This window comes from Chamaea fasciata, unplaced genomic scaffold, assembly GCF_029207755.1.
Source record: "Chamaea fasciata isolate MVZ Bird 193981 ecotype frontalis unplaced genomic scaffold, bChaFas1.0.hap1 SCAF_2, whole genome shotgun sequence".
In the NCBI taxonomy this organism is placed as follows: domain Eukaryota; kingdom Metazoa; phylum Chordata; class Aves; order Passeriformes; family Sylviidae; genus Chamaea; species Chamaea fasciata.
The window spans coordinates 4,611,593-4,623,651 of NW_027094087.1; the positions used below are offsets into that span (position 1 = coordinate 4,611,593).

At 47.8% G+C, this 12,059-nt stretch overlaps 1 protein-coding gene across 5 annotated transcripts in view; it reads left to right on the plus strand.

The window, feature by feature from the left end:
• The window catches only part of ILDR2 (immunoglobulin like domain containing receptor 2), a 40,047-nt gene that overhangs the window by 14,591 nt on the left and 13,397 nt on the right, over positions 1-12,059 (plus strand). For 3 of the 5 annotated variants that reach the window (XM_066208075.1, XM_066208072.1, XM_066208070.1), the window contains exons 4-6: positions 6,232-6,288; positions 10,604-10,750; positions 11,503-11,679. In XM_066208075.1, the coding sequence (XP_066064172.1) occupies positions 6,232-6,288; positions 10,604-10,750; positions 11,503-11,679 (381 nt within the window). The remainder of the gene's footprint in view (positions 1-6,231; positions 6,289-10,603; positions 10,751-11,502; positions 11,680-12,059) is intronic. The other 2 variants (XM_066208081.1, XM_066208086.1) reach the window with 1 other exon arrangement.

Consider the following 12,059-nt stretch of genomic DNA (forward strand, 5'->3'; position numbering starts at 1 on the left):
CACAGTGCTTCCATTCCCCAGGACCTGTCAAGTCTCTGGAAGAGGCCAGAAAGTGCTCTACCAATCCCAGTTGTTGGTTTGATGCTTGGGTTCATGATCCATGTGCTTTCCTAGACAGCTGTTGTCTGCTTTCTTTTCCATCCAATTCACCAGCTAATATTACATAAGCTGTGTATCAATGAAATATTGTTTTATAGTTAATCACAGAATCATAGAATCATTAAGGTTGGAGAAGACCTCCAAGACCGCTAGTTCAACCTTTGATTGAAGATCACCATCTCAACTAAAGCAGCTAGCACTGAGTGCCACATTCAGTTGTTTCTTGAACACCTCCAGGGATGATGATCCCACCACTTCCCTGGGCTGCCCATTCCAGTGCTTAACCACCCTTTCAGTGGCAAAATTATTCCTGATATCCAACCTGAAACTGCCTGGCACAGCTAGAGGCCATTTCCTCTCATTCTGTCGCTTCTTCCCTGGGAGAACAGGTCGACCCATCTTTCCACACTTTCCTTTCAGGTGGTTGTGGAGAGTGGTAAGGTCCCTCCTGAGCCTGCATTTCTCCAGGTTAAATACCCTCAAGCACTCCTCATCAGACTCGTGCTCCAGATCCTTCCCCAGCTCTGTTCCCTTCTCTAGACTCACTCCAACACCTCAATGCCTTAGAGTGAGGGGCCCAAACATAAGCACAGGACTTGAGGGGCCTCACCAGTGCTGAGTACAGAGGGACAATCACTGCCCTGGTCCTGCTGGTCACACTATTCCTGATCCAAACCGGGACCTCCTTGACCACCTGGGCACACTCTGTCTGATGTTCAGCCACTTCTGACCAGCCCCTTCAGATCCTTTCTCATCATGCAGTTTTCCAGCCGCTGTTCTCCAGCCTGTAGCACTGCTAGCTTCTCCAGGAAAATGCTGTGGGAGACACTCTCAAAGGCTTTATGAAGTTCAGGAGGACACATCCACAGTCTTTCTCTTATCTTCTGTGTGGGTGATATGGTCATAAAAAGGAGATCAGCTTGGTCAAGGAGGACTTGCCTTTCCTAAACCCATGCTGGATCCTTCTGATCCACTAGTTGTCCTGTATGTGCTGTGTGGTTGGACTCAAGATCATTTATTCCATAACCTTCCCGAGAGCGCCAAGGTCAGTCTGACAGGCCTAAAATTCCCCATATAAATCTTTCAGAAGCTGAAGCTTCTCCCATTGTTATGCTTTAAATAACAACAGTTAGCACTTGAGGTTTGTGTTAATTTCTGGAGACTAACATTGGTAAACTGACATCCTCTGTAGCTTATATTACCAGCCAGTATCTGTATAGGCTAAACCCGAAATTTAAAAAGTCTCACACCCGTAGTAAAAGTAGTAAAGGATGTAAAATAAAGAATGTAGATACATATACACACAGCATATTGTACAGTAATTAATGTACTAATAGAGACATGTGTTGACTTTCAGTGAGGATAAATTTCCACTGGGACACGTGTGTATGGTGTGCAATGCTAATAAGGCAGTTCTTACTCAGCAAAGTGACTCAATAGCTGGTATAAATATAGCCAGGTTTGGAGTCTCTTCTATGCCAGGAGAGACTGTATAATAAAATTTGACATGATTTCGGAGATTGAAAAGTTCTTGGCAAAATTTTCCCTTACACGATGTTGGTTTTAGGATTTTGCTCTGATTTGCTGAAAAGCTGCCAGTAGCATCTGAGCCAGTGCTCGGTCAGAGGAGCTGGCAGAGTTGTGCTGGTGGCCTTGTGTTGGGGATGTGTTGGCCCACATCTCAGCTGGGAAAATGTCTGTGAGCAACTCCACGGAGAGAGCTCGCTGACCTTGAGCTGGGACCAAAGCTGGGTAGTGCCAGCAGGCGAAGGAAGTGATTGGCAAAGGAGCCTTCCTCTTAAAAATCCTGGAGAAGTGTTGATGCACTGCCCCAAACCACTGTGCTGCCACCTTCCTAACCCGCTTCCAGTCCCCCTCATCCTAGCCCAGCCTACTCCTCGTTATTTATTTCACACCAATTAGAAGTGCTACTTGTTGCCAAGGTTTTTTACCCCTGTTTTCCTCCTTATTTGCCAGCTGCTCACAAAGGAGACTGGTGCGATTAAAAGACCGCGGTTACTAAGGTAGCCATGGCAACAGCCTCCTTGGAGGTCTCTGTTGCCTGCTAAAACTTTGATCTCCAAAAGGGGCTGCTGCTGTTTCTCTGTCCAATTGAAGAGAAGGATGGGAAGAAAGGATAAAGTTTACTCCAAGCAGAGGGTGCACAGTGGAACTCCTTGCAGAGCCATGCTCCCCCAATAAATCTCACAGCAGCTGCCTTGGAAAAGTATCTGATTTACAAGGGCCACACTTCCTCTGCTGTGCTTTCCAGCCTCTCCTCGGGACAGTGTCCCTTGCCAGGGGCCTCTTGCTGTGGCATGGCTTGGCAAAGTTTCCCACCACTGAGAAGGAAATAAGTCCCTCTGTAGCTGCTGTGTCCTGTGATCCCACTGCAGCAGCTAGGGCTGCGGAAGCAGCCTGCAAGCAGGAAAGCAGTTCAGCAGTTGCAGCCATAGTTACCCAATATTTATCACATTTATGCGTTTGCCAGGATCTGCCGTGCTCCCATATTTACCCAATTGCCGTGTTTCTGACTGCACCTGCGCCTACTTTATTCATGCCATCATTTCTTTTCAGCTGCACCACTTACCCTAATTATTTTTGTGTCTCTTCTCTGCAGACTCTCTGCTAATTGTGTGCTTGACTCCAGGTCTTCCCTGCTCCGCTGCTATTTGCTCACTGCAAATGTTGCCCTGCTCTGTCGCCTGCCTGCCTCCCGTGTATTAACTCCTGTCCTCGCTCGCCTCTGCTGTGTGTCTGCACCTCTTGGAGCTGCTCTGCATCCCCTCAGCTTTTCCTCTCCCATTCCTCCTCCTGTGCTCTTGCCAGTGCAGATGGGGGGCTTCCGAGCTCCGTTGCATTTCAAGGCTGGCTGGGGCCTGGGGCGTGTGAGGTGCCCGGTGAGAGGCCACTGTGGGCAGGTAAAACCCTTCAGCAGCCTGGTGGGAATGGAGATGGCTCATGTCCCAGATCCTTGCAGAATGAGGACAAGCTCCTAGCTCTGACACAGTCACCCGGAACAACCCTGGAAATTTGGGCCATTGTCTATTCCCTCTACCCCTTCGGTGGTGAGAGCTTGCACAGAGGACATGAAGCTCTTGTGGGTGGGGGCACAGATCTGTGACTCAGCAGTGGTGCCCAGCCATGGCTGGGAGTGCCTGCAGCCCTTTCTCAGCTGCGCAGAGCTGCTGTGCAGAGGTGGTGGGGCCACATGGACTCTTGGCAGGATGTTTTACTGAATTGTTTCTTCCCCCCCAACTGCTATCTAGCCCCAGCGTCCACTTTAAAATTTCCTTGGAAAAAAACCCAAAAAATGAGAGAAAAGGAGGTGACCTTAAAGCCCAGGGAAGGAGCATCCTAGGCATGGAGAGATGGGTGGATGCTGGCCATGGGTGCTCTGACTGCCTCCTGCCTGCTGTTACAGCCGTGGGTCTAAAAGGATGCCCTGGTCTCTGTTTTGGGCAGGGTGTGATCCACCAGGGTGCTGCCCTGGGATCCCCTCTGTGGCCACCACCTGGCTCTGGGCTGTGTCCATGTGTGGGCCAGGCTTGCAGATGGCAGGAGAGCCAGTGGCAGCCCTGTCCCTGTGTCCCTGTGCAGGATGGGGGTTTAGTCCATTTGTTGCTGGCAGCAGCAGCAGCAGAGGGGGGAAGTCACCTCCAGTGAGGGACAGTGGTGGGAGCCTCCTGTTGCTGGGGCAACTGCAGGCAGCCTCAGCCTGTTGGCTTCCCTGAAGGAATGGTTTGGGGGAAGGTTATTAGGGGATTAATCCAGCCCGGGGTGGGGAGGGGGCTGAGCTGTGGAAAGCTGCTGGGGGCACGGCATTCCAGGAGCGGGCATTGTGCTCGCTGGCTGTCAGCTGGGCTGGGCAAGGCAGGCAGAGTTCAGGCAGAGCTGTGGTGGGATTTGCTGCTGCCTCGGGTCCTCCCAGGGGTTCTGCATCCCTGCTGGGGGCTCTGGGGCCCCCAGGGCTGTGTGAGTCCTGTTGGCAGGGCAGGGATGCAAATTGCCTGGGCAGATACTCTGACAAGCCAAGTGAGGCTGCACAAGCAGGGTAGTACTGGCTACTGTGTAGGTAGCACAGAGGAGCTGCTTTGGTTGTCTTTGCTCTTACCAAGTTCTCGGGCACTGTTACATTAGGGGATGCTTTTTCTCTGCTGGACATGTGATTCCCCTTGGAGATCAGAAGGTACCCAGCACTAGCAGGGTTTGAGTCTCTCCAGGTAGGTTCAAAAAAAAGCAGGCACCTATTTGTCAATGACCATTTGAGAAGTTTCTGCTGTTTAAAGGTGTAATTTCTTTGCCTATTTTACCACAAATAGAAGCCCTAAATTAGCTATGTACCTCCAGCAATTTTTCCAGTGCGTCTGCTCTCACACTAGGGCTGCACGTGAGCTTGTGCAGAGGTAATAACACATGGGAGCTGAGCTACATGCTCATGGCTGCCCATATTCTGCATGGATGAGGTTCATGTGGGTGCTGCTCACATATGCACACAGAGGCCTGCAAAAGAATTGCTCATTGTTTTATCATAATAAGGAATATACTTAATATACACATGGAACATAACATGCTAGTTGTGAGCGGCTGGGACACTTGATCCTTCCAGGAAATGGACTGCCAAAGAATGTCACGAAACTCTTTGTAAATGTAGATGAAAATTTTGCTGCAGACTGGTGGCAAGAGTCCTCCCTCAAAGTGGTAAATGGGGAGCAATTATGTGAAGCATCACCATGCTATCTTTTGCTAAGGATTCGGGACCACCTCATCAGGATGGGCGTTCCTGTGAGTACTTGTCAGCTTTGATGAGTTGTACCTGGCTGCAAAGCGCTGCCTGCAGTCGTGGTGTACTCATTATGGCTCCAGCAGGCTTCCTTGTGGATTTTTGATCTCTACAGAGTCTCTGCTGAAGCACTGAGAAAAAACGGATGGTGGGAATTTGATTGTAATAACCTTCAAGGACAGACTAGAGGCCGAGGAACTTGGGATCCAGTTCATCACTGTGTCTGAGTGCTGCGTAGTGCAGGACCTGGAGGGCATGTGGGGAGGTTAAAGGTAGCTTTCTAGCACTTTTGCATTGGTTTACCCTTAGCTGCTCCTGTTGTTATGCCCACAATGTGTGTGTCTCTTCAGAGTGCAGCTCTCCTACCGTATGCATGTCTTTAAAAATCCCAGCATGATCCTGGGGCTCGATGGGAGAGTTCACAGCACAGCTGCACTCGGGGCTGTTCTGCCAATGCACAGGTGTGTGTAAATTACAGCTGAGCGCTGTGCAGGATGTTTGCTGTGCACTGGAAATATCCCAGACATTCTGTGCCAAAACAAACAGGCATCAAGCTGCCTTTGGGCTTGGAGTTTTGTTTGTTTGTATTTGGTTGTAAATTATAAATTTGAAGTTGACTTGCCTTTTTTTTGTTTGTTTGTTCATTTTTGTTTGTTTTCTTTTTCTTTTGCAAAGTGATCCCGCAAATTTCTACATGAATCCTTCCCTGGCTGGTTTGCTTCCATTGGGAGTTGGCCTTTGTCACACAGTGTCACCAAGATGCTCGTGCATCTCCAAATAATTAGCACATGTGCACAGCATTCCTTCAAGGCTCCTTTCCTGGAGTTGTCGGTGCACTCACAGAGCCCCACATGGAGAGCAGCATCCATGGGTTTTGGAAGCACGTGGCTGATTTATCAATAGCCTTGGGTTAAAGATGGTTCACATCTGTAGAAACTACATCAGTAGATTTCAAAAATAAACCGTGTCCTTCTATTTAAGGGCTGTTGTGCATTTCCAGGAGCTTTTGCATGTGTAGAGCATAACTCCAGGAAGATGTTACCATGTAACCATGCTAAAGGGACTCCTTTTTCTTGTCATTTTGTGCCTAGATTGGAGAAGCTCTGTTCCAGATTCTTTCCCCCCAGCTCCGCTGATAAAGATAAAATGCAAGGACACAGAAATGGCAGAAGTGCAGAGGCAGACACCAGGCATCGAGCAGGATGACATCTGTGGTTGATAGGAATTCACATAACGCAGAGTGCAAGTGGGCTGTTGAGGAAGGGAACTGGAGGCTAAGGCAGGGGCTGGGGAGTGTGTTTTTCTTGCAGTAACCTCTCTCCTTCTTCTCCTCCTTCTGTCTTTTCTAGGCAGGACAGGGCTGCTTGCTGATCTCTTGCCCAGTTTTGCTGTGGAGATTATGCCAGGTATTCAGTCATTTCACCCTTAATCATCCATTCCTCTGTCATCTTGTCTGTTTATCCTTCCGCAGCATCTTTTTGTGGTGTATGTTTCACTTGTATGTGTGTTTCATTTGGGGATTTAAAGAGGAAAGCCTATCACTTCTTGGAAAAGCGCTGGGTTCAGATCTGAGAGAGCTGGTGCTGGGCCATGCTGGGAGCCAGCATACAGAGATGGTTGATGTCATGCCAGGATCAGTGTGAGAGCAGAAACGCCAGAGCTGTTCTGGGAAGGTTTTCTACCAAGCTCTCTGCTCTCCCTCTGCTAGCACAGAGCAAACTGTGCTGCAGCCTGTGAGACCCCACAGCCCTGCGTGGCTCTGTGTGTCAGCCGCTCCTGTGCAGTCACTTAGCTCCCCAGAGCTGGCCTGTGCTGTGCTCCACCATCACCACAGATGGTAGCACGGGAGGTGCTGGGAATAGAGCATTGGCTAGCAACCCGTCAGTGGCACAGCCCCTCTTGTGCTGCATGGCCAGGCCATGAGCTTGGTAACACCAGGTGGCTGGGCCCGACGTGAGAGCTCCGTGCCTGTGATAAATCCCTTGCTAGCCAAAACTAGCGAGAGCCACCAGTTCTGGTGCTCCTTGCAGAGGAGACAGAGGCTGTGCAACAGATTGTTCTTGAAAGGGGAAAGCTGTGACAATATTTAGCCCTCGAGTCATCTGATCGTTCCCTGGTGGTGCCTGAGGAGCATTTCTTTCACACGTTTGTGCAAAAATGCAACTCCACATAAATGTGTGAAGCTATTTTCGAGCCTGTCCCAGAGATGCAAACAGAGAGAAGGCAGACACTCACCCACCTTCAGTGTAACCCAAAACTCCCTAGAATTCCTGCATGGCAAGAGAGGGATTGGTCTTTTCAGCATAGATAACAGTTGATTCTCTTTTGCCTAACACTTTTCCCCCCGTTATTTAGAATTTTTTGAATGGGTCTAAAATTATGGTGTGTTGGCCGGATATCTTTCTGGTACCCTCACTGCATGGGTAGATAACAAGAAAGTGTAAGATGCAGTGGCAAACCACATTTCAGTTGTTGGTGTTGCCTGTCACCTGAGTAAAGGAAAGCAGATACTTCTTCTGCAAGCACAAACCAGTAGTTTCCAGACAGCGAGGATACAGCTTGTCGGCTTGGTAATCATTTGAATCTCAGCATTACACAGGAACTGGTTGAATCCCAGTTCTGTGCATAAAGGAAGAGCCAGCAGGCTCTTTTTGCTGTTTTCTTAACCTCATCAGACAAGGAAATGGTCTAACTTCCTGTGAATTAAAACCCTGACTCACAGGTCCCTGTGGCCGGGACACTGATTTCAAACATCCACTTTATATGCTGAGTGAGTATCCTGCAATGTGCAATGTACACACTAACCTGACCCCCTTTTGTATTCCTAGAATGCTTTCAGGGAGACCACAGATACACTTCTAATGGACTTGCTGTCTGTTTTTTCCTCTGCCAGACTTTTACCCTTTATGGAGTGGTTATGAACTGTTCACTAACAGCTCTGGAGATCTGACATCTGAGTTTCACTGGATAGCTGTGGCTGGCCACTTGTGTCAAGCAGTTACTATTTCACCTCCTTCTCTGTGTCCATGATGGTTGTAGGAAACAAGATGAGAACACAACGAAGAAAAAGTCACTAAGCTCTTGCTTAGATTGGCATAGATTAGGAAGTACAGGACTGGAAAGGATAGTCTGGCTCCCTATCTTGCATTCTATCCACAGCACCATGTAATTTCATCCTTTCTGTAAGCTTAGCAAGCTTAGGAGTAGCCTAAGGTTTGGCCTTTGTCTTTTCCATTGGATCACTTTCTTTGATGGGCTGCTTTTAGCTTCTCTCTATATCACTGATCATCTATTTCTGTCCATTTATGTAAGATCTTTAACTATAATACCTGCTTTTCCTCCTGCATTTATCCTCCTACCATATTTACAGGCAGGAGCTACATCTTCCCTCAGCCTTCTGTTTAATAGAGTAACTCAGCAGGCTTCAGCTCCCCTGCTGCCAGGCAGGCTCCAGAGCCCCTTCATCCCTCAAATCCCTGCTTTCCATCAGCTCCAACCTAAATTCGTCTTTTCTGCTGCAAAGATGACCAGAGCTGTATAGCATCAATAACTTCAAATGAAGTTATGTGGAGAGGAGGCCTTGTTTGATGGCATTGATATTTCCTTAATACTACTGGAAATTCTTCTCTTATTGGGCCTAGGATTACATTTGCCATTTTTGGCGCCTGTATTGTGCGAGAGGTGACAGTAATTCTATGTGTACTGGATCATTTATTTTGTTTTTTTTCAGTTCTTTTCAACCAGTGAAGTCCTGTTCAGAAAAGAAATTGTTCTTGATCTTTGAACCTGTGACACGGAAAGTATTGCTGCATACTTTGAAATTCGGGATAATACTGCATTTCACATTTCCTATTGTAGACCCAAGGACAACTGGCCCTTTGTATAACATGCCTTTAGTTACAATGCATCCCTGCTGCTTACTGTCATGATATTTTAACACATTCTTATTTTCTATGTCAAGGAAATTTATGAAAATATTAAGCAAAACAGCTGCTAGAAGCAGAACTTGAGGGACTGTGTCAGTAATCTCGGCTCTTGCTTTCCCATTCATGAATACTTCCCTTCTGCCCTTTTCCTTACTTGTTAGATGAATTTTTCTCAGCATATAGTAAGTTCAACACCAAAAAATTATTCTACATTAAATGCAAATTTAAATGAAATTCATCTGTGTCAGCCAAAAAAGAAATAAAGAATTTAAAAAAAAAATATTTCACTTCACACTTCTGAAGTGTTTTGATTTGTAGATGCCAGATCTTTGACTGACATTTTTCGAAGGAAATTTTAAATTCTTGATTTAAAATGGCATTTTTAAAAAGGGGAATTATTTGTAAAAGAGTTAAGGAAAGCTCCAACAAAGTAAAAACTCATACTTTTGTTCAAACAGAATGCTGTTGATGGATCAAAACTGACACTTCTTATTTTTGCGTTGTATTAAGAACTAGGAAAATTTCTATTTTGAATGGTCCAACTGAAACATTTTTCCTTGACTTTTTAGCTTAGCAATACAGGTCAGGGGTGCACTGTTTTTCCAGTGTGATTCTTCAAGCGCATTGCAATCCTTGTGTCAATACTTCTTCATCTCAAATGATACTGTCCCAGGAGATTCTTTAGTGAACGCTGGACTTCTGTTTGGAAATAGTGGTCTGCTGCTCTGTTTCCTCTGAAGTGGGGATGAACCCTTTCCCACTGCAAAGCAGTCCCACCATGTCTTTATTTGCTTTTTGCCACTTTCCCAAGGTGGTTGAATAACCACCTGGGTACACCTGAATTCGTTTCCCCACCAGCAGTCTTGCTTTGAGATAGGTCGGTGCATTTCTCTGACATAAAACCAGCTCCAGGCCTCCTGTATGTTCAGAGTCTTGTAAATTCTTGGTCCAGATGTGTTCACTGGTCATTCCCTTAGTCTGTGGAATTCTTATGTGGCAGTAGGTGCTGTCCTGGCACAGGCTGAACCCTGCTCCCACCAGATTTTCCAGCAGCAAAGTTTGAGATACCTTTTCTCCCTCCCCTTCTCCTTTAAGCCCCATCCTGGTTTTTGTGGGCCAGCTCTTGCATGCTTTCATTTGTAGGGTGCTTTTCAGCTGCTCCCTTTTGGGGCCTGGCACACATCATCTGAGGCTTCAATGGGGGAGGAAAAAAAAGTGGTTGTTAGGTTTCCTGGCTGGCTGTGGCTCCTGAATAGGATGTTCGTTTGGTGCATTCAAAAGAATAATTGCTGCGTAGGCCTTGCTGTGAAGGGGCAGGCCTGGCTCGTTTACTGAGCTATTTATAGCCTGCTTTTCACCATCGTTTGTCCCATTAAAACCAGAATGTGGGCAGGCAACAAACACATAAGCAGGGCATGAACATGGCCAAGAAGAATGAGTCTTTGATGAGGTCCAAGTGCTAATGGGGCATTGGCGCGGGTCTGCTGTGGGGCGAAGGGTTTTTGGCTGGGGAACCAGGGCTCCTGCCTCTGTGCTGCTCGCCTCTCAGCCAGCCAGAGGTGCTGCCAGAAGGGACCACATTTCTGTAGCACATTTCTCACTGTCATGTGCCATTTCTGCTCTGACACAAGAGGAAGAGTAGACCTAGTCCTAGACCCACAGGCAGTCGGTCCGCTTCTGTTATTCACCTGTGTGTTTTGTCCCCATGCTCTCCGCTGGGAGGATATTGCTGCTGTTCTCTTCCACAGCAATGTGCAGCCCTGTAAGTATCTCCCATTCTCCCCTTGTTTTCCAGAGTGGGTCTTTGTGGGCCTGGTGATCCTGGGGGCGTTCCTGTTCTTCCTCCTGGTGGGGATCTGCTGGTGCCAGTGCTGCCCACACAGCTGCTGCTGTTACGTCCGCTGCCCCTGCTGTCCTGAGTCCTGCTGCTGTCCCCGGGCGCGTGAGTGACCCTGTCCAAGCCTGGTGCAAATCTTCTGCCCTGCTACTTCTGCTCCGTGGCAGAACAGGAGGAGAACCTGCTAATATTGCTTCCTTTGCCCTGAGCACTTTGCTTGGCTAAAGAACTGGTTCTTAGGGAGTGAAGCATCTGACCTATTACTCAATGGTTGAATGCTCAAAGTTAATTACAAATGTAATTCCCCAAGCCCTCCCTGCCTTGGCAGCTGTGCCTGCTTTTCCAAAGTGTCATGCTCCCATTCCAAAGTTGTTGTTGTGTCAGTGAATGTTGCGGGTCAGAGCTAAGAGCATCCTGGGAGGTTTCTTCCTGGCAATGCAAATCAGCTGTCCTCTAGAACAGTGCAAAATCCTTGCAACCCAGCAAGGTTCGTGGTCAGGCTCAGTCAGATCTGTCAAGTTCCATGAGCCTCATCCTGCTGCTTGAGTCATCAGTTATTTTTAAAGCTGAACTGCCACTAAATCATGGCAGCGGTAATGCTGGCTGTAACACCCTGAGTGCCTTTCTGGGCATCTCGCAGTGCCATTATTATTATATGCACTATTATTATATGCAGTGCATATTTTAATCTCCCCTCAGTACTCTTTGAGGCTTAGAGAAATTCAGGTTGGTCCTTGTTAATTAATTTATCTGGTTGTCTCCTGTGGGGTTGCCACCAGTGTAGGTGCGGGTTTTGTCCGTGTGTCCAGTGGTCTGTGGGGGGCTGATGCTGACTCTTGTTCTTTTTCTTTTTTCAGTATATGTAGCAGGCAAAGCAGCAAAAGCTGGGTACCCTCCTGCAGTCTCTACCATGCCAGGTCCATACTATATCCCCAGTGTTCCTGTAGCTGGTGTCCCGTCTCCTGCTGTGCTGATGGATAAGTCACACCCTCCTCCCTTAGCCCCAAGTGAGGCCAGCGGAGGAAGCCAAAATGGTAATTTGCAGTGCCAGGCACAACATTCAGTCCTCTGACTGGGAGCAGGGCTGGGAAGGGGAGGAACGACTGGCACTGATCAAGTGGTGTGCAGAGAGGAAGCAGGGGGAAACTGCATTTTAATCCTGTCTCTGATGATGACATTTGCATTAGGGCCGCATGGTCTAACTTCTCTAGGGCCATCAACACAGAGTCGGTTTGTAGGTGCCTAATTAGGTCAGCATGGAATGGGAGGCCAAGTTCCTGTACAGGACCCCTCTCATTACTACTGCAGATGTTTGCTTGCAGAGGACAAAAGGATGAAGATGATTTCAGGAGAGCAGAGGCAGGAGCCATTTACCCCTTAGAGCTGATGCCTTGCAAACTGCTTTCTCTTTGTA